At 44.7% G+C, this 26,930-nt stretch overlaps 1 protein-coding gene across 4 annotated transcripts in view; it reads right to left on the bottom strand.

The window, feature by feature from the left end:
* The window catches only part of LOC141785968 (FERM and PDZ domain-containing protein 4-like), a 51,395-nt gene extending 25,323 nt beyond the window's left edge, over positions 1–26,072 (bottom strand). Inside the window, exon 1 of one of the 4 annotated variants that reach the window (XM_074664632.1) lies at positions 25,993–26,072. Coding sequence is in view for 2 of the 4 variants with exons in the window: in XM_074664630.1 (XP_074520731.1) it covers positions 8,706–8,740 (35 nt within the window). In the remaining 2 variants the exon portion in view is untranslated. Of the gene's footprint in view, positions 1–1,922; positions 1,952–8,705; positions 9,298–23,903; positions 23,922–25,992 lie in introns of those variants that run through there. The other 3 variants (XM_074664633.1, XM_074664630.1, XM_074664631.1) reach the window with 3 other exon arrangements.
* Positions 26,073–26,930: the final 858 nt, after the last annotated feature.

Here is a 26,930-nt window from a genome sequence, read left to right as displayed (position 1 = left end):
GGTTATGTCGATAAGTACGCAGTCAGCTGCATCAATCAGAGCTGTACGGCCTGGTTAAAGCTCTGCGCCCTCCTTTTCACTGCATCACACACACACTGTGTTTGGTGAGTGAATGTAAAACATCAGAGTGACATCTATTTGCTCACTCCTCTGGACCTGAACCATGCACACCCAGTCCTCTCTGGGGGGACTTTTTCACAAGCTGCTGCTCAGACGAAAATCACAATTACCCGCTCAATGACGTCCCATCCAAGGGTTTAGTCAAGGGCAGAGCTGGCTGCACCTGGCTGGAGGGCAGCAGGTGCTTCAAATGTTCATGTCTATCAGGGAAGATAATATCTACTGAAACCACCAGATCCCAGTGGGGGAGTTAATTTTTTATGGGACCTGGCAGAGAACACAAGGATATGAAAAGAGAATACAAATAAGGCTGCGAGCACGAGGAGGGGAATCAGTTTGATTGATTCACCTGATGAAGAAGAGGGAGGTTAAAGCATACACGGCTAAGGCCCAGCTCTCTGTCTTGCACTTGTTTCTTGAGCCTCTCACAGTGTGTCGCACTGTTTGTTTCCATTGTGGCTGTATCAGCAGCAGCTCTGCTGCACCGTGCAGCGATGCTGTTCAACCTTTGCAGCACAGCGGCCCGTCTCTGTGGGACGACACAGCACAACACACGCCATTGATTATCTGTAAATGCCACACAAAGCCCGTCGAGAGCAAAGGGCAGAGAGTACACAGAGCAGGTTTAAATGATGGTTTTTAAAAGGAGCCGTGATGACGCAGACCAAAGCTCTCCTCTATGTCAATCCAAACTCCTCATCCCTCTTCATATTTTGGCCACGGAGTCGTACTCCCATTGAGGTCATGCTTAAGGGAAGTTTCACTACCAGTTAGCGTCTGGTTGGTTGACCGTACTCGCGTGATGCGATGACGAACAAGCATCGACTCCCTCCACTCCGCTCCGTCTCGTTGGTTCAGGTCAATTGGAAAGGTTAAAGAGCACAGCAGTGTGTAACAAAAAAAAGCTGCACAGGGCGTGTGTGACTGTGCACTAAACACACCCGAGTGACTTCATTTATCACAGCAGCACAAATCAAAACACACACACACGCAGGCGGACGATATCACAGCTGACGGGAACATCTGCAAGCAAACACTGGGAGTAATTCTGCAGGCTAAAAATACGGCGGTAGAACAAGTGCTGCTAAACGCTCCCTGAATAAGATTACACAGGAGGATGATGACGAGTGGGGTGGAGAGAAAAACACTCATGTCTTGTTTCTTAAATCATAACGTCTGAATGGAAATCTCAGCTCGCGTTTGCGTTGCATTTGCAGGAGAGACTGAAAATGAGAAGTGCAGCTGGGTTGGATACGAGACGGATAAACACGCTGAGCTGAGGTAGCTTAAAAACTCACTGTTGATTAAATTAGTCGATTCATTTCCAGCTTATCAAGGAAAGTAATTATGATGTTCAATCACTGGAGGACCTGAGTTTAGCTCACGCTGCACACGCCAGCCTGGGATCTGCTGTATGAACATTTACAGTACATTAGGTGAGGGTCACTCTCACAAACACACAGTGGCACTTAAGTATTATGCTCCAGTATCTGGAGCAGAACTAATCACTCCTTCAGCTTCTTGAGCAAACATGTATCAGCAAACAAACAGCCAGCCTCATCCATCATCCCCCGTCCTCTTAGTCGCTTTCATTTCACATTTACTCACAAAAATCTTCAATTTCAGCTTCTAATGAGTGCAAGTGCGTCACAGAAAGAGCTAAGTGCGAATTAATAAGACTCCAAAGTCCATTTCTTCCACCGCTTTGTGGCTGGAAGTCACTCTTGCGAAACAATAAAGAAATAAAATGTCACTGCTCCGATGTATTCATTAAAGATTAATTAAAAGAAATTGTTACTCACATCTCTTCTGTCATGTTTGATTTATCTCTCCCACAGAGCCGACTCCGTTCCTGTTGTAAAGCGCACCCAGAGCACCAGTGAGAGTTTGAGAGGGAGTGTAAAGTCTAAGATACAGAAGGTATTTTTAACTTCTTCTGTCCTACAAGCACAGAAACGCTCACTGTATGTAGTAAAAACTCAAGCAGGAGGGATCAATTATTCAGTATGCACTCGCAAAGAGAGATGTACAGTTTAGAGAGACCTCGTGCACGGAGCGCGGTCACTCTGCAGGATGTGTGTGGTGGAATCTACAGGGACCTGAGCTTTGTGATGACTTAAAGAGGTGCAGGGATTTGGTGGTGCACTGCAAATAAAGCAAATTACAGGAAGGACTAATGGATGACTTTGTCATGTTACACTTTTGCAGAGAGTGGTCTGGCACATGTAACCATCTTCATCCATGCATGCATACAAACATGTAAGGGGGGACAGGGTTTTATTGGGCGGCCTAAACACACGCTGAAGTGCCCTCTTGGGAAGTAAAAATGCACTATCCCCTGTAAGCAGGAAAAATCACATGCAAAAAAGTAGCACAAGAACATACTTAAGAAGCATAAATAAATGCTTAAGTGCTCTCTTGGGGGGCCTAAATAGATGCTAAAGCGCCCTATCAACAGGCATGAACTGGTGCATAATTATCCTCTAGATAGGCAAGAAACAGGTGCTACAGTGCAAGGTAATAAAGCTTGCAAGAAGGCCCTCTTGAAGGCAAAAAATGTGTTGAAGTGAACTCTAGAGAGGCAAAAACTTGCGCTAAAGTGCTCTTTGGATAGGCAAAAACTGGCGCTAAAGTGCTCTTTGGATAGGCAAAAACAGGCACAGTGCTCTTTGGATAGGCAAAAACAGGCGCTAAAGTGCTCTTTGTCAAGGCAAAAACAGGCGCTAAAGTGCTCTTTGGATAGGCAAAAACAGGCGCTAAAGTGCTCTTTGGAAAAGCAAAAACAGGTGCTAGAGTGCTCTTTGGATAGGCAAAAACAGGCGCTAAAATGCTCTTTAGCTAAGCAAAAACAGGCGCTAAAGTGCTCTTTGGATAGGCAAAAGCAGGTGCTAAAGTGCTCTTTAGCTAAGCAAATACAGGCGCTTAAGTGCTCTTTGGATAAGCAAAAACAGGCGCTAAAGTGCTCTTTGTCAAGGCAAAAACAGGCGCTAAAGTGCTCTTTGTCAAGGCAAAAACAGGCGCTAAAGTGCTCTTTAGCTAAGCAAAAACAGGCGCTAAAGTGCCCTTTGTATAGGTAAAAACAGGCGCGAAAGTTCTCTTTAGCTAAGCAAAATCAGGCGCTAAAGTGCTCTTTGGATAGGCAAAAACAGGTGCTCAAGTGCTATTTGAATAGGCAAAAATGAGAGCTAAAGTCCTCTCGAGCTTAGCAAAAACAGACGCCAAAGTGCTCTTTGGATAGGCAAAAACAGGGGCCAGAGTGCTCTTTAGACAGGCAAAACTATGTGCTTGAGTGCTCTTTAGATAAGCAAAACCAGGCGCTTAAATTGCTCATCAGATAGGCAAAACCAGGCACCAAAGTGCTCTTTAGATAAGCAGAAACTGGGGCCAGAGTGTTCTTTAGATAAGCAAAAAACACACGCTGTGAGTGTCTTTTTCCCCCTTTCCCTTATTAGTGCACACCACTGCATCCAAATATTGAATTTTGTCACTGATTTTCTTTTTTCGTGACACTTTAAACTTAAAGCAACTTTTTGCTGGTGTTTTTTTTTCCAGAACAGAATCAGTACTGATGCCTTTTTGTGACCTACAAAAGCAAACAAGACCAACAACAAACTGAATGTTGACGTGTACAAGACAGCATCAGCAAGGAAGTACTCTGTCCACAGAGGGTGTCTGCATCCTCTTGGGCCCCTTAAGGGGATTTAAACTCAAGTTAAACTTCAGAAGAGAAGATCAGTCTCTTCACGTTGTTCTAAAAACTCCTTTGGAGTTAAACTTGACACCAAACACCCTGACATGCCTTTGTTATGATGGACAGGAAAATGTTCTGTCAGCACTCTCAAAGCCACAAATTGGCTACAAGAAGACGTTCATGTAGCTGGGGCCTATGTGCTATTAAATAATGCACTCAGCAGTGTAGCGTCATGCAGCATGCATGAGACATGAAAGTACTAACAGGGGAACGCATGCTGTATGTCAAAGTCTCTTAGCATCTCCACAACATGTGGCGAACCCCTGTGGGAGAAAAAACTCAATAAGAGCGCTGCTTTTTGCATCATTAATCAGCAGCTGTATTGTATTTGGATTCCAGCGTGCTTGCTGTTTCAGAATGGAAGCTTAATTGGGAGATGATGCTTGTTGGAGAAGTTATTTGTTTCAGAGACGAAGGGGAGGAAGTTGGGATGCGAACAAAGCCAGAGACAAAATGGGTTTTGCTTCATTTGCATAATTGATCGAATTTGGTGTCTCGTAGAACGGAGAGCGGAAGCACGACGCGCTTTGCTCCAGTCTTTCAGCGTTATCTGGTGGAGAGGGGAGCGGAGTTATGGGAAGTCAAATGCAGGAATGATAACATGAGAGAATATTGGAGCTCAACAGGAAATGAATCCCTGCAGAAGAGAATGAATGACTGATTAAAGTATTCACATTTAGAGCTGAGGGGTAACAAATGTGTGGTTCTGCTGAAAGTTGATTTAAACTTAGAGAAAGAAAGGTTTTTCAACGTGCATGAAGGGATCAATCCTATTTATGAAGCAGGCTTTACGAGGAGGCTCAGATACGCAGATAAGAGGATGCATGTGCAGCCGCACAGGGCAGATAGATAGGTGAAGGATCGAGGGAGGGCGAGGGAAACGTGTGATGCGATTTCATATACTGAATGAAACAGCCAGCAGAGCGCCCGCCCTGCCAGCCCCCCTCCTGCAGTGATCACCGACCAAATCCCTTAGGAGGATTATCCAGACTCAAATCAAGAAAATCGTGCAACTTTAAGGGTTACAGGCGCAGAGTGAGACAGAGGGGAATGGAGAGGAGGGGAGGGGGTGAAGCAGTGTGGCCTGATGTTATTTTTCCTCCTCTTCAGCCTGTGATTGGTGTGTTTCTGACATATGGGCCCTGTGCAGGGACACAGCCACCCACAGTGAAGAAACGCACAAAAAAATCAAGTGTGGGATTATCTTCACGGCTGTTAAAATATTCTACACTAAGAGGGTCATTTAAAGGGCTGTGCTATGGATAAAGGGTAAATCAATCATTGTGCTTCTTTTAATCTATACATGACAGGGATTGAAAATGTCCTTTTCATCCTCTGATAATTAGAGCGACCTCCAGGCCTGTAGAGGCCACTGTTCGGCTCTTAACCCAGATCTTTGAACTCAAAACCAGTATGAAGTAGGCACTACATACTACCTACTGCTTTTGCTTGTAGTATGTAATATGATTGTTCTGTTGGGTCTGATTTATAGTCTACTACTCTGATTTCCTATCGTATCACAGAATCATCATTCTTGATTTCTAATCTTACACCAAAACTTAAATTGCTTACTGAAATAAATCTCTAAAAACACCTCTTTTACGACTGGAAGTTACAAGATTTTAACTGTGTTTCTTAGCACTTCACTTATACTGACTCATTCCAGTAGATGGCGGTAATTCCCCAAAACCAGCAACCTGCACAGACAAACAGCGTTACCGCCGTGCATTGTGGGACATGGATCCTGAGAAATTTTCCTGGATCAGTAGGACATTAAGCGATTTTTGGTATCCTGCCGATTTTGCATGATTTTGCATAGTACCTACTACATACTGACAGGGCTGGCCCTTGGCATAGGCGACCTAGGTGGCCGCCTGGGGCGCCATCTGCTGGTGGGGGCGTGAATAAACATAGATAGATAGATAGAAAGATAGATAGAAAGATAGAAAATACTTCATTTATCCCAAGGGGAAATTCAGGAGACATCGGTTCGGTGTTCATTTGCTGCGGTAAAATAAAAGACGAGGAGGGATGTCTGACCAATGCCGACTTGGCCCTTTTATTGCTAGACTTGTAAGTACCTGTTGATTGTTTACCATCCGTTTACAGTATTCTTGAGAACGTACAAGTAAGTAGTTTTGTTTAAACCTATTTCAAGTGTGTGATATCGCCAGTTCGTGGTTGTCTTTACTTTTATTCACTTCATCACTTCAACAGGACGAGCGCAGGGTGACTTCATGGTAATAAAACCAGTTGAACTTAGCGATTTTAAACATCGTCATTTAGTCAAAATTAGATAAATTACCTCGTCGCTCTCCATCCTGCAAGCAGTCGCTGAAGACAGAGGAATACTTTTGAGTGAAGTCCTGGCTTCTGTGATTCGCCTACAAAACAAATGCATGCGACCGGCAGATCTGTACCTTTACCGCAGTATGCATGCGCTAATTGCACTGTTTTGAAAAGTTTTAAGATTTGCTGTATTGTTTTTATTTTCACAAAAGTTCTGTTTGCAAAGTTTTAGTGCCCATTGAAGTAATAAAGAATGTATATATGTTTATCTTCACAATTTTTTAAGTATTTATTTTATTGTATGTATGTTTGCGTGTTTGCCGCAGAGGGCGGAGGGCAGGGGTGGCTCATTTTTGTCTTTCGCCCAGGGCGCCTGCTGAGCTAGGGCCGGCCCTGTATACTGAGTTTCTGCTAGTGTAGTATGCGGTTTGGAAAACAGCCAGTAAGTGTCTTTTTACGGGAAAAATAAAGATCTGATGCTGAGAAAAGCTGCCTCTATAGTCCATACTAGATGACTCCACAAGTCGTGATTTGCGCCATGTGCTCACACTCCAGGCTGCTGGACGAGACCGAGGACTCTACATTAAGATTTCGCCAGAAAGCGTCACGTGATGTGCAACAAAAACTCCACATTATCCCTTTAACTGAGCATTTCAGCTGCCTGAGACTGTGAGTTTAGGATGTTAAGAATGGGCTTTTTTATTAAAGGTCATGAAAAGTAGAACAAGATGAAATCTCCACAAAGAGGCTTTCAAAATGACAACAATTCAAACTATAACAAACCGAGAATCCTCAATTCTGCTTGTGTAAGAGTGTAAAATATAAAGATACATGAGCAGAACCCTCCTCTCATTCATAAAGGTTGGTGCTCAGATGAGTCAGAGAGGTTGGAGGTGATTAAAGAGAGCTGAAGTACAGGGTGCTGCTACTCCCTCCTATTGAATCTCGCTCTGAACGCTCTTTAGGACGTCATGACTTGTCAGATGGCCCTCGCTACAATGGATCTTTGCCCTCTCAAGTCGCAGCATGCGCTGGCGTAAAGCGGAAGGCAATTTGGCATGCTGCATTGTAATCTGATATTCAGAACACAAACAAGCCCTGCTGGCTAGTTTCGCTGCCAAATGCCGACACACTACAGCCAAGATTTTCCCACAGTACAAATGCTGATACAGGTCCTGCTCTCTCCAGGTCTCCACATCCAGAGATTGGGTTATTGCACAAAAACAGATGTGTCATGACACACCTTGATTAGTCTGTAGTTAGTCCCTGTCACCTGCTGCAGCTGTCTGACACCCTGTCTCACAATGAGTGATTTATCCCAGGCGCCTCGCACAACTTCTCATTAAAGTTTATGAACCACATTTGGCTTGTACGCCATCTGCTAACAGAAGGCTCCGGGTATCTACGATGTCAGCGCGTGGATTCACAGCCGCCATCTGGGTACAAGGCAGCGAAAGCAAACTCTCTCTTGGTGCTTGTTAGAGTCGCACCGTGATTAATTCTCACCCCTTTACAGTCTGTCAACAAAGTATGGAGCCAAATGTGCAAGAGTGGGCGTGGCTTATGTTGTGGGGTGCATGACAAAACGTTAAAGCATGAGGTGAGAAGAGAATCAAAAGACTCTGTAAAGCAGTGAGAAAACACAGTCAGATCTTTATTTTTCACGTCTGCTGTGATTGGCTCTCAGCCAGGCCCACAGGAAGTGCACCAAGCTGTGGAGCCAATTTGAGATATTGGCAAAACCATGCGCTTTTATATTGCAAAATCTTTAAATAAATAATAAACACCAGCTCAGGGACCCCTTTCCTCACCTACCAACACTGTAAAAGAGCAGTTTTATATCCACCAATAAACCTGCTGGCCCCAGCAGTGTAAAAGTCGTCCTTAAATCCACGGAGGTCCCACAGAGGACTCACAAGCAGCCAGATCCAGGAGAATTACACCAGCAGTGGCTCGTATACTCACACTACAAGTTTCTCAGGCTGACTCATACTATAAGATGAACTCCAGATGCTAACCCCTGACTGTATATGTGTAGATTTAAAAGATTTACCATGTTTAGCAAGCTTAGCGAGTGAAGGGTCATGCACACATGTATTAACTCACACATGTGTGGATGGATCCTGTGATCTGAGCTCTTGTGTCTCTGCAGAGTCTCTTCTGTCTTAAGACTTCTTAGTGTTTCTTACATTTCAGGCTTGAGGATGTTTACATCAGGGACTGTTAACTCAATCAGAGTAAGGAAAAACAACGTCTCAACACTTGTACTTGTAAAGAGGAAGAAGTCAAGGCTCTCTTTTTCTATCTTCCTGAAAACATCTTTCACCATCTCTTAATCCCCCTCAGATTCGCCACGTCATTTCAAGAAGGGGATTTCTTTCAGCAGCACAACTTGCAAGAAAAAGCACGCTAGTATTTCTGCACCAAAGGTCACGTACAAACATGTTGAGTCGTGAAACTTTCGAAACTCTGGAGAGCCGGACTTCATCACAAAGAAGATAATCTCACTGTTGGGTGGATTATCTTCAGATGTGTACACACTCACCCTGACAGCTTTGGCATCTTGGAGAAACCAAACATGCTACGTTCCCAAAGCTCAGCTGCTCCACATCAGCATTCTGATCCACATCCAAATCCCTTTACAATCCAGATTCAACCCGGATCCATATTGAAAGTCAACAGAAGCTGATTAATCTCACGAGTTAGAGGATGAATCAACTCAAAGAGCAGCCAGTAGCACCCTTGTTGAATGTCCCATCCCGGGTGTCCGCACTCCAATTTCCTCTCTTCCAACAATGTTCGTTCTCAAGTGATGACAGCAGCGATGAGGGTCATCTCCTCCCCCCGAGTCAGCCCTTTCCGCCGCTCTCCACCTGGCTAAGCTGAGACGCAGTGAGCCCAGCGTGTGCGCTCTTCATCTCAGCGCATGGAGAAGTGCAGCGATCCCAGTCGCGGCGAGCAGGAGAGGAGAGAGAAGAGAGGAGGGAGGAAGAGAGATGTGATGGGAGGGGAGGAGGAGGGGAAGAGGGGGTAAGGACAAAGCGAATGGATGACGGATGCTCTCTGGCTCCCGCTCTGCCCTCTGTTCACCAGAGCTGCAAGCCCCCTTCGCAGAGCGGCGAAGACGGAGGGATACAGTGGAGGGGGGATCGGGAGGAGGGAGAGTAAAAGTGCTTTGGTTGAGAAAGCAACTGAAGGAAGCAGAGACGGGAGGGGTGATGGGCAGGGGGAGAGCTGAGTCTGCAGAATGGGACGCTGATGGGTGCAGGACCCCGTCTCTCATGTGTTTTTTTCCTCCTGTGTGATTTTGCTAAGTGGGTTTGTACGTGTGCACATGAACCATAACACGGGATCATTACCAGCGCAGACACTTCCCTTATCATTCTGTTTCTGAATGAGGTCTTCTCATGAAAACAGAAGAAACAGATGCTGAAAGATCTTTCTATTGACCTTTAAAGATTTAACTTTACATCATCCTCTGCTCACATCTCTGAAGAGTATGTCGTCAAACTCCAACAAGTCTCAGCGCAGATGGTGGCGGCTGCTCCTGCCTGCCCCGTGCCACAAGGGGCCAAGGACGAACCCGAGTGAACGTCAGCGCTGATGATAAACTTTAATTGAATGCAAAAGAGTGGAAAGTATGTTTAGCACACCATGTAATCCTACTCAAGGCATCTGGGCGTGTAATGAAAGGAAGTTGTATAAAAGGAGGACATTTTTCTACCCATAATTCAGCGTCAGGCCTGTAGGAGCTCAAAGTAATGGAAATCCTAATCAAGACACCTCCTGGGTGAGTTATCCACCTGACCTGCCGTCAACAAACAGCCACAAGTGACAGTAATTGCCAGATTGTATCCTAGCTTCTCTTCCGATTCGTCGTCACCCTGCTGTCAGATCGGGACAGCAGAGAGGAAGACGTAACGCCATCTGACACGAGAAGTGAGAGACGGAGGCAGATATCCTGGAGATGAACGCCGCCAGATTTAAGAACTCATAAAAGTAACCCTGACGCTCGGTGAGGGGACGGTCGAATAACTATTTATGAGTGTGAACATTCCCCCAGGGAGAGATGCTAGACTGCACACTTGATCACATTAAAAGTTCCAGGCTGGGTTCAGACTTCAGGAAAATGTTTCCACAAGTGACAAAAAAGGGAAAACGTCTGTGAGTAAGAAGCATGTGTTGAAAGGAACGCAATAACAGCAGCAGATTTACATCAGAGCGCTGATGCAAAGTCTCTTTGATGACCCAGGGCCTCCCTCAGGCCCACACGCGTCCCTTCACATCAGATGCAGTTGACGGCAGCACACAAAGGGCCTTATTGCCGCCTCTTAATTTCAGGCTGGTTTCAATCTCGAGAACGAGACAAATGAAGATTCTTTCATCTGCTGGCACATTCAATTTCCTGTCAGAATTTATTACAGATAGAAGCTCTTCTCTGACGTCTAGCAGTGTGTCTTCTGAAAACACTCTCAGTAATCAATCATGAGTCTTTGGTTTTGTAATAAATTGTCTTTTTCTTGTGTTGGATTAATCGTTTGGAGTCAACTTGTTGGAAAAGACGTGAACAGTTGGAGATGAACTCGTGCTGTGTGCTGAAAACACGGCCCGTCTAAGTGACTCAGCATTTGTGTCATCCTCCGACACTTGAAGAATTTCACACCCAACGTTCAGATGAACTGTTCTGGATTCAATCCAAAATGAAGTGAGTCAATATTTTTAGTTAACACAGCTCCAAACTGAGTCCTGATGGTGGCATCATCATGAGGACGAGCTGATTGGATTGCCAAAGGAAACGGTGACTAATGATTGGTTCCTCTATGGGTAAGTGAGAGGAGTGGTACCTTTGGGCTTAAGAGATTGGATACAGTGATTGAGGAAGGAGTCGCCGAATTTCAAATTGACAAGATAATGAAGAGAAGCAGCAATCTGCGATGATGGACGGACGCCAAGAGAGGAAGCAGAGGAGGAGTGTGAATAATTTTACCATTAAGGCTTTCTCAAAGGGATGCGAGACGAGACAATGAAAGTTTATATTCCTCTTTGTGTGAGGAAGAGTTCAGGAAACAGAAACTCTCACTGAGGCAGAAACGGAGGGAAATGAGGAAACAATGTTTTATTAAACGAGCCTGCTGTCTAACTTTCTGAGTGGGGTGTGTGAAGGACATGCAGGACCTTTTAGTTCCCTGCTTGTAATTTACTTCCACACTCCACTGAATCCACCCACAGTGGCTTGCCGGCCCATTCAGCTTGCGAAGTGTCTCTGGAAATGTCATTAACAGCGTGCCATCCGAGACGGGCCCAGAAAGCACCAACCTGGAGAACGACACTTGTATTACAGCAACAGTCGAGCGTAGAGAACATGTTTTTGGAGCTCCAACGTGATGTTGTTAGACTGAGCGCCAACAGTAGGACAGGCAGAAGGTGTAGAAAGTGTCACACAGTGAGTGGGTTGATGTGATTCTGTTGGAAGGACAATTTCCAAATGGCCGCAACTAATGGATGAATGAGCCATTGGTTTTTAGTGGTTTTGTGCAGTTTAAAGTCTTTCACCACTGCACATTGGCTCAAGTCCTCAGTCTGGTCTGGCTGATAAAACCATCAGTCCAAAGCAAAGTGACGTCTGCTCAAGTGCCAAGAATAAAGCCCTGTTTTCAGCAAGTGGTCCAGTATGGATCAGCACCGTTTGGTACGGGTCGGATCTGTACCCGGATCCTGTTTGTGTTTCCTCAGCCAACCATGCCCTTCTTGGTAGGTGTAAGCTGAATGCTGATAGCCACATCAGCTATGTTATAGCAATACAACACAATGTTGCATTGCAACGCTGATAAATCTAATGAAGAAGAAGAAGAACGCAATGTAGGAAACAAAAAAACAATGATGGGACACACAGGAAGTGACGATTCTTTCAAGCAATCAATGGACTGCAGGTTTCCAGCTCCACTTTCTTGGGTCGGTATGTCTGGCATCCCAACAGAAGGGTACCAAAAATTGGGACGGTACGGGTTGGTGATTTGGGGACCTGTTCTGGGATTAGTCTAAAGAAATCGACGAACCGACCTGAACCTCTACCAAGATCACCACAACAAGTCCAGGCATGTTTCAAAATCCAACATCAGTGACTTTATATAAAGTGAGATCAAGTGATTTCTCCTTCCAGCAGAGTGTTAATCACCGACCGTCAGGACAGCAGCACCTTGTCTTATCTCTGGAGGCTGCCGTCTGATCTCTGCTGGGCTGATTTAAAACAGCCACGCTTATTACAGTGAGGGACGGGCAGGAACGCCATCAGCATCCCACTGCGGGGTTCGGGGCCCCGTGGAGATAAGAGGACAGCAGGCAGTCTGCTCGCCTTCGTCCACTGATGAATAACAATATCGCCCAAGGTCACCGTCCAAGTGTGAGTGAGAGCGGAAAACCCACAAAGACAAAGCAGCGTGTGCTTGCATGATTACACCCCGCATTGGCATTCAGGGACACTTCACCCTGTGACACACATGTAGAGTCAAACATCAGGCTTTCTCTGAGTGTGTCTGCTTATCTTAATTTAGTGTCTCATTTAAAGGAGCAGTTCTACAAATAATGTGAGCCACGCATAAATCACGGTTATCTCCTTACCTGTTCTGTATTCCATGGACACAATCCTATCTGCGGCTAAACATTGGTTTGGATCACTTATTTGTTTGGCAAATTACTTTTTAGATGGAAATACTGGATTTGGTTCACGGCTAATGCCGGGTTTCGATGTGACGTCTTGAAACTGTCGCTCGGAGAAGGTCAGCAGGGATGGTTCGGCATACAAAACACATCACCTGGCAGTGCTGTGAGGAGGTGAGCCGCCCGTACCACACACATGGAACTTGTTTGCTTCATGAGGCAAACTTTTAAATGACTTTCCCTCCAAAGAGAAGGTCGCAACTGTCCATTATTTCCATTTTAACAAGAGGTTTCCCCCATAACCAAGTGAATACTTCACATTACACACTGCTTTACCAGGTCACAGCAACATATCAAGCATTAAATCATCTCTTCCTTTAATTCTGTGTTATTTCTCATCCAAATGTGTCTCTAATCGCTCTGTAATGTCCACTTCCTGCAGCCCAATCCATCATCAAACAGTGATTAAATAAGCTGTCAACGCCGCGATATGTGCAAAGCAAGAATTCATCACACTGTGGTCTTTCTGTCATTACACCCAAGACCCATCATGCATGGTTTCCCAGCATGCAACAGTGCGAGGCGTGGCGTTCCTGGCCAGCTCCCCTGTCATTACAGGGGATAAAGCAGACGCCGCCCTTCACACACACACACACACACATACACCAACTTTTATGTGTCGCTCAACAATGAGATCATAGAATTTCATTCCAGCACCCCCGTTTAATCCAGGCAGCAATCTCTCCCCTCTCCTCATGACACGGGCCTAATCTGATGGAGCAGGCGACACGGCTGAAACAAGCGAGCGCAGGGTGTGAGGAAGAGGAGGAGTGGTTTGGGAGATAATGAGGGGAGCAGAAGGAGAGGAAGAAAGGTCAGAGGAGGATGGATGGATGGATGTTTCCAAAGTAGGGTTGTAAAACAAAAGTGTGACATGGGAGTCAATGACGGATCAGGCAGGGAGGAGGTTGAGAGATGGAGTGAAAGGGCAAGAGTAGAAGGCTTCTTCTGAAAGAGGAGAGGGCAGGGTGTGATTGAGAGGGTTTATTTTAAGGATTTTTAACAGGAGAGGCTGATCAAACAAAGCCAGGGGGGTTTATGGAAAAAACAATGAAAATCAGGGTTTCATGAGAATTGCTTCAAGCTCAGTTCCTGGAATAAGTTTCTATTCTTGTGAATTTATGGGAGGTTTCATGAGATTGTCAATAAGAAGATTGGCTTACTTGCCGCCAGGTTTGAGCAACGTGTCAGCTCTCAGGATGGTGAATCACCAGCTTCTGTGCAAGTCAATACTCAAATGTAACGTATAAATGTTACATTATGAAGAATCCTCCTGAGAATCACACTTTATAAGCCGTGGCATGTCCCAAGTGAAGGGTGTTCAGAAAAAAAGGCGTTTCTCACCGCAGAAGGGAGTACAAAGTTGAACGTGTTAACATGGGCACTTAAGACATGTTTATCATGTTTGATACAGCCAGGACACATGAGCACATTTTGACACCCAAAACAGCAGTTAAGCGCGCATTTGGTTCCCAAGACAACACTGAGGTATGCATTCTGGCTCCCAAATTGGGAAATAAATGCACATTTTTGCCCCCAAAAAGGCACTTGAGCATGCATTTTGGCTCCCAAGCTGGCACTTAAGTGCGCAGTTGGTTCCCAAAAGTCCACTTAAGTGTGTGTTTTGCTCATAAGCTGGCATTTAAGCACATTTCGGGTCCCGAAAGGTCACTTTAGCATGAATTTTGTCTCAAAAGCTGGCATAAAAGCTCATATCTCGGCTCCCAAGCTGGCACAAGACACATTTTGGCTCCCAAGCTGGCACTAATGTGAATATTATGGCTCTCTAGATGCCATAAAAGTGCACATTTTGGCTCCCAAAAGGTCACCTTAGCATATGTTTTGGCTCTCAAACTGGCACAAGGCACATTTTGGCTCCAAAAAGGACACTTCAAGGTGCAAATTTGGGCTCCCAAAAGGTCACTTTAACCAATGCAGGGATTAAAGCCCACATTTTTGCTCCATAGCTGGCACAAGACAAATTTTGGCTCCCATACTGGCACTAATGTGCACATTTTGGCTCCCTTGATACTACTAATGTGCACATTTTGGTTCCCAAAGGACACTTTAGCATGTTTTGGCTTCCAAGCTGTAACAGGGCACATTTTGCTACCTAAAGGACACTTCAAGGTGCATACTTTGGCTCTAAAGGTTATTTAGTAAGTGTTTTGGCTCCAAAGCTTGCATAAGACACATTTTGGCTCCCAAGCTGGCACTAATGTGCATATTTTTGCTCCCTATATGCCATAACTGTGCACATTTGGCTTCCAAAGGTCACTTTAACATGTGTTTTCACTTCCAAGCTGGAACAAGGCATATTTTGGATCCCTAAAGGACACTTCAAGGCGCACATTTTAGCTCCAAAAAGGTCATTTTAGCGTGTGTTTTTTGCTCCAAAGCTGGCATTACAGCCCACATTTTGGCTCTCAATCTGACACAAGGCACATTTTGGCTCCAAGGCTGGCACTAATGTGCACATTTTGGCTCCTGAAGGTCACTTCAGTATGAGTCTAAGCTCCCAAGCTGGCACAAGGCACATTTTGGCTCCCTAAAGGACACTTTGGTGTAAATTTTGGCTCTAAAAAGGTCACCTAGGCATGTCCTTTGGCTACAAAGCTGGCATTAAAGCCCACATTTTGGCTCTTCAGCTGACACAAGGCACATTGTGGCTCCTAAGCTGGCACTAATGTGCATATTTTGGCTACTAAGAGGGCACTTCAGTGTGCATATTAGCTCCAAAGTGGGCCTTTTAGCATGGGTTGGGCCATGAGAAGAGCGGACCCAAACTGCCTCTTCCTTGTGGACACCACTTACAATTCAAGTTACAAAATGTATGCCTTAATCCACAGGCACTCATTCTCAACTTTCCGAGCCTGTGAGCTGTTCCTCCAGATATTATCCAGTAAACTTTTCACCCTGCCCATGAGATCCCAGCTTTCTGATGAAAACCTTCTCTCATGTTCTCCCAAAAGCTGCTGAGTTCTTATCTATCTGGCTCACCTGCATCCACCTGGCAGCAAAAACACTTTCTGTGACACACAAAACTCTTGTCTTTATACCTCCCGCTGTCAGGTGACTTTACATCCCTTGTGCATCAAAACGGACAAATTGATCTAGCGCTATTAGCCCTTCCTTAAGCCCAGCGTGACATTTAATTACACTCATGCTCACTGAGCCTGTGTGTGTGTGTTTTTTAAAGCCACGTCTCTGGAGGCGAGCTGCAAAGCCAATAGTCCGTCTGCCAAACACACACAAGCAACAGCATTTGGGTTCCCATTCAGGAAAGTCATTACAATGGTATACAGGAATCTCCTTTCAGAGCTGCATAATAACACACCATCCCATGAGAACGTTAGCAAAAAAAACCCTAATCCAAGCGTTCAAACAGCCACTGCCACTCATTTCTGACTGGGAATAGATTATACCCACAGTGTGATTTCCAGGCTAAGAACCAATAATGTGTGACGACCAAACAAAAAAAAAAAAAAGAAAAAAAAAAAAAAGGGCTGAGGGCTTTGGGCAACGTTCCCAGTGCTGCTTGGAGTAAGTGGGTAGCTCTTCCTGTGATGACAGGAAAAAATACGCCAGAGTCAGAGTAATGGAGGAAGTGTTCTGGGCAAGAGTGGAAGTCATAAATAAGAGCTTTTTCCTGAGACTGTTGTTGTTTCTTTGTGTGCGTGGGTTGTACTTTTAAAGTGATTTTGGACGTTGTGACAGGACAAATGAGGGAAACTAGCCATGAGGGCTACATCAAGAGAGTGGAGAATCAGGGATCAGATTCATCTGTTTAGAAAACTGGATCAATCCTCCTTTACGTCTTTTCACCCAGAGGTTCAGCTTCACTCCCAGCACGGTGTGAAGGTGATGATATGGAGGATCAAAAACTGTTAGCATCAAACAATAGCAGAAAACTTGTTAATCCAAATCTTACCCATCTGCTCAGTTAGCATGCAGGGGGCTAAAGAGATCAGGACATATGCAGCTAAGTGGCATGTGTGTAAATCTGTCATGCGTGTTCAACATAAACACTCCATATCTGCGTTCAGTCACTCAAGGATTGTGGCTTTACACATTAGCTCATCCCACATTTATGAAAGATCCCCAACTGTTTGGAAACACACAACGGATTTACGCTGCAAATCCCCACTTAGCGAGGTTACACGTCTGATCCACGCGTCCACACACACACATTGGAGAGAAAATGTGTTTGTGAGCTAAGTGAGATTATGGTCATCAGCTTCCCTGAGCTTGTGCTTGAACAATAAGAGAATAAACATGCAGCAGCATGCAGGGAGAAAGCAGGAGTAACAGGCATCAACACCCTGCTGGTGTCTCATTGATACCTGCGAGCAGAGCTGCACACAAACACTAGGCTGGTAATGTGTTATTGATGGGTCGGCCATGTGGGTCAATGATGTGGTCAGCTTTTTTGGGCAACAGAGAGTTTAGAGTTATTACAAGAGAAATACACAAAGAGGTGTGCTTTATGCTGCCTTAATTTCCATCCAGGAGGAAGAAAAGACGAGCAGGAGCAGGAGCAGACTTTGAGCACCTGCCAGCGAACTAATCGGCCCGTGACCGATTTGGCCCCGAGGAGCCATCCAGCCTGACCCGAGTGATCCCAGCTCCAACATCCCGCAGTGCAGCAGGTCACAGAGGTGGACGGACAGAAGATTAGAATCAAAGAAAAAGCACTTTCAAACGACACACACTCTCCTCCGGTCGTGGAGGAAGCAGCTGAGGTGTCATAAAGGAGTCAAGAGGGAGCGGCTGAATTTCATCCCATTCAATCATATTCAAACAGAGGAGTTTCTCACTCTGCAGGGACGAGGATCTTTCTTTCATGTGGAGGTCCTGTCGCAATAAAAATGAGTAAAGATGGGGCACAAGAGGAAGTGGATGCACTTTCACAATTTCAGAAGCTGGGACACAGGTTTTCAGTAGCATACTAATAACAAGGGCTGGGACGATATGTTTTTCTCTTGATTTAATTCTTTTATGATTTTTGGGATGCTGATTTGATTCAAATTACGATTTTTTGATATTTCTGATTTTTCACCTTTTACAAGGGGTGGGTACAAAATGAGATACTTTTAGAGGTACCAACCAAATTCTTTCAAAAGTACCAGGTACCAACTCATGAAAAATCAAAAGGTACAATGTTTAGGTACCTAAATGCATCCTTGTGACTGTGAGGGAGTTGAAGAGTTGGTGATTTTCCATGCTGCACATGAACACAGCATCCCAAGGATATATACTGAGGAATAAAAATGTTAAATTGAAAAAAAAAAACCATTTTATTAATAAACAAATTGATATTTTTCTATCACATAAACACAAACAAGTACCAAAAAGTGGTACTGTTGGGTACTGATACCAATTGCCAGGAACCATGTATTGGTACCATAACGTTTTACACATGATTAAGTGAAAAAGTTGAATGATGATGATGTCTAAAGACTATAAACAAAGAAAAACAATTAAGGATTCAAATTTGATTTTTTAACAAAAAAAATCGCAATTTAAAATCGTCAACCAGAAAATCCTGATACTACAATACATTGATTTTGTCTCCCACCCCTCCTGATAATGAGATGAGAAAAGCAGCATCTCTACCAATGTGTGTCACTCCCTCAAAGCTGCTGAGTCAACATCCCAATATTTGGAATATCAGTGGTTAGAAAAACCAAGAACAGCAGGTGGAGAGATTGAAAAAAGGAATGAGTCCACGCTCCCTCTCGTCTGTCTGTCTGTCTGTCTGTCTGACTGACTGACACGGCAGAGCCGCGTCTGAAACTGAATCAAATTTCATTTGTCTGCTTTCTGGGCCACATGTTTCCTGGCCAATGACCTCTCACCCTGTTGCTGTAATCCTTCGACAATGATGCTGTGATCTGGCGCTGCCTCAATCTCGCAGTGCGATGCTGACCAACAGCTGCATGGGATTTTTTTTTCTTCTTCTTTAGATAGAAAGAGGAGAAAGAAGACGGGGAGCAGATTCACACTAAACTGTTGGCCTCAAATGAAACCTAAATCTTGAGAAACACTCATCCACACTCTTTCTGTTAGTGTACCTTTCTTCTTCCTGCTGTCGAAAAAGTAAATTTGCTGGGTGATTTATTCTCTCAGTGTGCCAATCACTTGCTTTAAATATCTGTGAGTGTTTGTAGATGGATTATCGCTCCATCCTGCTGTGGAAAGCTTCACACACTGCATACAGAGCACTTATCATGCACACAATACTGTGTGTGAGATATCTGATGAGACCACACACAGGCCACACTTCCAAGCAGCTATCTACCCCCCCTCCCTGCTCCATCCATGATGTAATCTTTAAGTGTGTTCAGTAATTACAAGGTCCTGGACTCCTTCGCTGCTTAGAGCCACCTCAGGCTTACGTAACAGACAGCTCACGTGCGATCAGTTCTGTGAGCAAGATTACAATATGGCTGCTTTAAAGCCTGCGGCAAGACAGCCAGGCATTAAATCCACGGGTGATGAAGATAGTGGAGATACGGTGAAGAAAGGAGGGGTTGTGATGGTAGAGTGGCACGACAACAAGGACAAACAGAGGAAATACATGCAGCGTGTTGAGAAAAACAATCCACTAAATCTCTTTTTTTCAAGATGAATTAATAGTTTCACATTTATAAACACTTGTTAAGTTCACTTTTGATACTTTATTCCTGCTTGATTTTGCTGTTTCAAACTTTAAAGTGACTCAACTTCCCTGAAACTACTTCAACACAGTTCAGAACAACATTCAAGGTGATGTAAACAAATAGAAAATGACTCGATGTGTGTACAGCAGCAACTTCATCAGGCTTCCAAAGATTCATCAAAAACTGGGCCTCCACCGTCGTTAAAGTGCCAACACTCAGACTCAGACTCTATGTAAAGATTCCAGGAAGTTTAATCAACAAAACCGCCACCAAAGAGGCTTTCCCTCCATGAGTGGGAGGCGAAAAACACGACTCCTCCATACGAAGCATCCTGTGCAGCTAACGCAGCATGTAAACAACAACAACAACAGGAGGGCCGCGGGAACTTACTGGAAAGCAGTTAACATCCCCAGTTCATCATCGTCGTCGCACGGCTCCATGCGTCAGCCGCACCGCGCCCAGATGTAGGAGCGAATGAGAGACAGAGAGGGATGGTGGGATGGACGCCCCCAGCCCCACCGCCGCCACAAGGCTCAGAGCGTCGGAGGAAGAGCTCCTGTCCCGCTCCCCTCGGTCCAACTCCTCCACTAAAAAATCCACCTCTGGATCTCCTCGGAAAAATCCCCAAACTCAATTTTCTGTGTGTGTGTGCATATGTGTCTGCCTGAGCGTGCTCCTGTTTTTTTTTTTTTTTATTCCTAGCTTGGTGCCAAATGTTCCAGCTTAGCACCGCTGTGCAGCACCACTGGTGATGGATTTAGCCGGGGCATCTGGGCCAGCAGGGATAAACTCCATTCACTCACACACACGGACACACACACACATGCACTGGGCTGTCTCACACACACACATGTGTAGATGCAGAGTATCATGTGGTGTGACAATGCTGGGAAAACCTCCCCCTGCACGGCATCATCAGAGAGATGACAACACATGCACACACTTACAAACAGAGCTGTTGGATCGATGCATGTGTGGATGTGTGCCAACTTGTGAGCACACACATCAGCTGTGAGTGTGAGCAGAGGTAGGCTGAAAGGAGACTTTTTCCCACATGTGCACAAGAATCATCATCGATTGTGCACATGCAGAGGTCAGCTGTGCCTGTGGGCATACAGCACACAGCGTGAGATTAACACAACAATAACGTACACACACAAAAAACAGAGGAGGACGCAACATAATGGTGCAGGCGTCCTTGCTGACTCAGGAGAGGAGATAAACAAGGCCCGGTCACATAAAATCTGATTGTTCGGAGTGGGAAGGAGAATTTATTCACACACCACAAAATAATCCCTCCTGTTTCGATCATTGAGGAGAGAAATGAGCACAAAGTAAATGACATTACTCTGACTCGCTGTAAAAAAGCAACAATGGACGGCGAATGTAGGAGGGAGCAGGAGTAGGAGGGTCATCTCTCGTAATCTGTGCTCCCTGGGTATTTACATGTGGACAAATAAGAATTCAAGGGAAAGGCTTGAACCCGCTCATGGGGGAAAAAGAAGTAAACAGGAATCACGGCTGTGGAAATACTGCAGCGTTTTAGATCCTATTTACTCAGTCGCTCGTTATGTAAACTGTATTCCCCAACTCTGAGGCCTAGGTCAGCGTAAGCGCGAGGAAAAACTGTGTCATGGATTGATGCTTGAAACAAATACTCCTCAGCAGTATTTCATGTTTATTCTACAGGCTGCTAGATTACAATATCAATTCCACACAATGCTGCGTAAGCTCGCTACAAATCTGCTCCAGCAAACAGCCAGTTTGGACATTTCTGAGTGATGTCAGCGATATAAAAGAGGGTACAGGAGGCGACGTACGCTGCTCTGTCTGTCAGGATGGAAGGATCAGGGCAAGGCAGGGCGAGAAATCACAGTTCGGCCCATTTTGGACGTCCAAATTCAATAAAAACAACCTGATAGCAAGCACTCACTGTGATATACAGCGCAGTGTGATCTCACACTTTATAATGTAGAGCTGCCTCGCTGAAAAGTGCGGCCTCTATCTGATTATGCTTCAGATTTATGTCTGAATGGTCTCCTGTCCTCTGCTGACACCCTTTGTGGGTGGGTGCATTGTTCTTTTGACAGCAAGATTGCTTTATCAGGAGGTCTGTATTACAGATGTTCCTGTACCTTCACAGAGACAAATTACAGTGAGGAGACAGGTGATGATCAGTTTGAAGAAGACACGCTTTGATTCCTGTTACAACATCCAGCTCACGATACATACACCCAGGGCCTCATGGCAGGTAGTTTTCTGAAACAGCATCTGAAACACTAAACCAAATGCAATTTGAGACTATGACACTACAACTCCCATGAGCACTACCTGCACACAGTGTTTGCTCATTGGCACATTTGTGAAGCCTTTAGCTTTAGACTCCATCTCCAGCTTGGACAACCTGATGGCTCCTGAAATATAAATTCACTCGCATCTTCTTCGCTCTAAGTCAGAAACAGGTTTTTCAGGATTTGAGGCTCAAACTAGCATCAAAACTCCTATAACTTTTTAGAAATGGGGATCTGATGGAGCTCATTATAGCTCACACTGCAGTGGTCTAACCTGCAACACTCAGGTGAGAGCTCACGTAGAGCAGAGGAGGAGTGATTGAGAGTAGAGAAGAGAAAGTGAAACTTAACTATCACAAATATAAGGTGTTGTAGGAAAAACATTTAAACCTCCTTATATACAAATACTTACTTATCAAAGTTAAATATAAATAGTTCCCCCTGACAATACTGTAAACAAACCAAATCATTCTAAATAAATATGACTTTTATATGTTGTTTTCCACATGAAATATTCAAGACAGTGTCTCTAGCTACTTTTTTAGTTTAGTTTTTCTTTCAATCAATCCTCTGTACCCCTTCACTATTTCTATTATATGCAATAATAAACTTTTTATGACTTTTTAAAAATATTTTCATATAAAGGAAATATCAGAGTTTAATACCTGATAATGACCTGTTATGTTTAACACTGATGTAGTCTTGATTTGAGCGTGCACAGGGGTCGTTCACATTTAAAAAGGTTGTAAATCTAGTTCAAGCAAACTTTAGTCTGTCAAAATCAGCTGTAATTGTATCAAATATAATTATCCAAACACAAAATTGTGGCTAGTGAAAATGCTGAGAGGCTAGTAACTCTTAGAAACCACTAACTACAGTAGCTGGTGAGCATAAAAAGTTAATGTCCGGCCCTGGTAACATGTCTACATCTGCTACCTCTGAGAGGCCACCTGGCACTGGGTCTTGGCCAACAGCTATCCATAGCAGAAGCCACAGGGAGTGGGCTATATTCTCATATGCCAGTGACCCCTGTGTGACGGATTTATAAATAGCATGATGACAAAACCAGGTCAGATTGAAATATCTGCTGATACACTGAGATGGGAATATCAGGTATCAACCAGGAAGCATTTTGACAAAACTAGACTTCGACTACCCTAGAGTGAAATTAAAAAATATTTTCATCTTTATATATTTTTTTTCTGCAGATAATAGTTGAGTTAAGGTTTAGAACAACTTTACAATGAAAGGTGAAAAGATGAATGTAGGACAGATGGGACGCATGTTAATGTGCCAACGAGCTTCGAAACGTCCCAAAAACACACACACACAGGTGTGTTTATGTGCTCCACATCATGCTGGGAAAAGGACGACTCCTGGCCTAATGACCGGACCTCTGTCGTGTCCATCTGGAGGCTCTGTGGACTTTATGTAAGCACGTTTGTTTACTGGGAAAAGCAGTAGAAAGAAGTAAAGGCAATTTGGCTGTTTCATCCCTTGACTACTATGAGCTTGATATTAAAATGATTTGATCTGGATTGAGAGGAAAAGTAGGACAAACTCAAGGGAGGAGGAGGAGGCTTTGATTGAGACTGGAAGGTGATGGTTTCTGGATTTATGGTGGGGAGACGAAGCGATAAAACTCAAAGTCACAGGAAAGCAGAGTTAGCTCCATAACCTGTCATCAACTCTCATATTCAGTATCACTCACGGCTAAAAGAGTCTCATCCAGTGATGAGGCAGACGGCTCCCTCCCCTAGTGCCAAAGGTCCTTTCTGTTTCATTAAAAAGAAAATAGAGATTCATCCTCCCTCTAATTGCACTTTCTACTCAAAGTCGTAAAACATGGAGCACAGACTGACCCAGCCACCTGCTAAACCGAGCTAAAAGTCTGTTCCTCTTGTTTTTTGTCGTTTGTTCCCTAAGTCTCCTCCTTCTCCTTTTCCTTGCATCCTATTACCGCTTAAAGGTCGAGACTTAGTCTGACAGAAAGTCTTTGGAGGAATATGGCAGGACGTCTCCGTTTGAAGTCTGTATTCCACGCACACAGAACTCACAAATTCAACTGCTCACCGTCTGATGAGAGCGTCATCAAAGGTCAGATTCTTGGCACGGTGATCCAGTGGATGAAATAATTCAGGCTCTCTGCCTCTTTACTTCTAGAGCCGTTTGTTTAGCTGCTGGACCGCTTCCAGAGCGGCCTTTCCTGTACCTGGTGTCTAACACCCCGGGAATGTGATTTCAGTGCACTAAGGCTTGCTTTATAATTGTGTTAAGTGTGACTAAATCATAAAAGCCACACTCTTCCTCCTCCACGGGTGTAATGGTGTAACTGTAGACTAATTTGAAAGGGTTCAACGGCCTTAAAGGGGAAGCACATGTTCCCAATCAGGTAAAGAAAAGCCTTTAGATGCTTTCCATCTACTGTTTAGGTTACTCAGTCTATCGTTAGAACTATCCCAACTTTCTCAATCAACACTTTGCAACTGCACTACAACCTCATTTTGATATTAAATCAGACCACCATCAATAAATCCAGTCTCATTTTCACCTCCCCTCACAGACCTGACATAGTCTCGAGCATCTCTCCAGGGAAATTTGTGACTGTAAAGCCGTTAAGTGGCTCGCCAGCTAGATGTCAAATTGGTTTGCCTGTAGGATCATGCCCAGAACGAAAAAAGTGCAAAGTGGGTTTTGAACATTTGCTTCTGCTAACGAAAGCGAGACTTAAATATGACACAGTACAGCAAAGAAAAGTAAAGATCCAGAAGAAGTTTGTGAGCTCTACACCTCAGGATTTACACCAAACCCACAGAGCTTGAAGAAAAAAGAAGCAAGGAGAGAAGTGGGGGGGCTCTGATCAGAGCGCCTCCACCGGACTGTGAAAATGTCTCCCGTCTCACACTGTGCCCGCCTGAAGAGAGGGAAACAACTTCCTCTAAAGTTCTGGAGAAAAACTCCACTTTTCAGGCACGGTAACACATTATTTTGAGCCTATAATACAACTCACACACATTCTTCTCACACAGATTAAATCTGCGTCTTACCTCATGACTCAGTTTGCCATGATGCTGTGTCTACGTCCAACTGTATTCCTCAGGTTGCCGCCAAAGTTGGGTATCCAAACACCCAACTGCAGCGCTAAAAAAATCTGTTTTGAAGAGCGACGTACATAAAGACGATGACTAAATATTGAGAGGCAGATACCAGCGAGAGGAGCTGGAGGAGAAATGAGTAGTGATGGGATCAAGTGATTCAGCAGTAAGCAGAAAGTCGGTCAATCTCTTTATCTGCTTTTTTCCTTTCTTTCTTTATATCTGCGGCTCTCCCTCTGAGCTATGATCCCCTCCAGTTTTTCCCCTCAGGTTTGAGGTTTCATTTAGAAAAAAGGTGGAGCAGAAGCAAAACAAAGCTCCAGATTCTAAAAAAAAAAGATAATTAGAAATATAATATTCAGATGTGAGGCTTCCTGTCTTCTCCCAGATGGTCCAGTCAGAGCTAAGCTTCCCTAAACACACCAGCCAATAGGATTTAAGCGCACTGACCGCTGTAACCTTTTTAGACTTTAAATACAGTAGAAGAATATTAACTGTTTCCCAGCATATTACTGAGTCACAGAGCAGCATGAAGTGAAAACATTCCTCGATCGAAGGTTTCTGTGTTCAAACTTTGGTCTCTCTTCTCAGAGATGTGAAAAAAAGAAACGCTTGATGAGCACTCGGTGTTTCCCCGCTCGCCTGAGACAGATCCTCCTCAGGATGCAAGGAGGGGAAGGTGATTTATGGTATCCTTCGAAACTAATGCAGAGCCTGTTTTATCCGCTCTCACAGCCCCGCTACTGGGAATCAGAGTCCCATTACAGAACGGCTCATGATTAGAAGCAGATGAAACAGATAATCGTCGCCACTGTGCGCTGAAAGCTAAGTCTCAGAGAGAGCACTTGCATCTCTGTGTACTACAGGAATCTTTTATCCTTCTCTTTTGTCCTTTGGAAGAAGTTAGACTTCTCCTGCAGCTCTCTGAGCCACATGTTTAGCTGCATAGTGCAGAAATGTACTGATGTGTGGTCTAATCCCTGTTTCTCACCAGATGAAAGTGTTGCTGTCACTTATTTTCACCCCGTCCCTGATGAGCGTTCTAGTTATCACAATCATGTACTCACTCATCATCCCCGAGAAAAGACGTCTCCCTCCACGCAAACCCCCTGGTTCGAGCTTCAGAGGAGGCCTTGATCGAAGCGGACGTTTTGGGGCGCTGGTTCTCAAAGGGTTTCCAGCCAACAGGCGCCGTCAGCGGAGTCAAGATTTGGTCGGAGCTGACTGATGTGAGGTCAGTGCTCAGGTCAAATGAAGTCCAAGAGGAGTCAGAAGAAACAGATGGGCTGCTGTCCACCTTCTCCCCCTGCAATCTATCTCCTTGGTTCATGGTGCAAGAGGGGAAATGGAGACGGCTGGAGATTGGAGGGTAAAAAAACGCAGCCTGGAGATGATTGAAAATGAGGGAAAACGGGCGGGACTTTGATGATGAAGGGTGAGCAGGCGAATGCATGAAGGAACGTCAGGGTGTCCTGGAAAAGAGAGATGTCTTTGCGCTTCAACAGGCGAGGCTCCTCTCAGAGATGATACTGGGAAGACAAAAGAGCAGCCAGAGGAAACTGAGAGGGAGGCTGATACGAGAAGGAGCCACTAAGGGGACAAAGAAGGAGCTGTCAAGGGGAAAGGAAACCAGGACCTGAGGTGAGGGGTGCAGGGAACAGCACTTCCGAGGTGCTCATTACATCCCATTCCCCTGCCTCAACAATTGAATCAAGCGGTAAGAGGATAGAGATGGTGTGTGTATGCGGTGGTGGGGGAAATCGATGGGAGATGCAAAAACCTGCGGCTTCTGCGGCTACATGATAGCACCGTGAAGGGAAGTGGTGTCTTGGGTTGCAGTGGTGAGCGGTTCGTTACGAGAAGGCAAACGCTATTAGGGCTCACCGCTAAAGCCCATTAGGAGCGTGATACAGTAGAGGTGAGCCAGATGCCTTCAAGACCAGAGCAATCACTACAGGGTGAAGATGCTACAAAATAAAAGACTTCTGAATTAATCTGTTAAATT

This window comes from Halichoeres trimaculatus, unplaced genomic scaffold, assembly GCF_033239565.1.
Source record: "Halichoeres trimaculatus isolate MK-OKI-2021-1 unplaced genomic scaffold, fHalTri1.1 fHalTri1_scaffold_24, whole genome shotgun sequence".
NCBI lineage: Eukaryota > Metazoa > Chordata > Actinopteri > Labriformes > Labridae > Halichoeres > Halichoeres trimaculatus.
The sequence above is the reverse complement of the archived record's forward strand: the minus strand, read 5'-3'. Positions and strand labels throughout refer to the sequence as shown.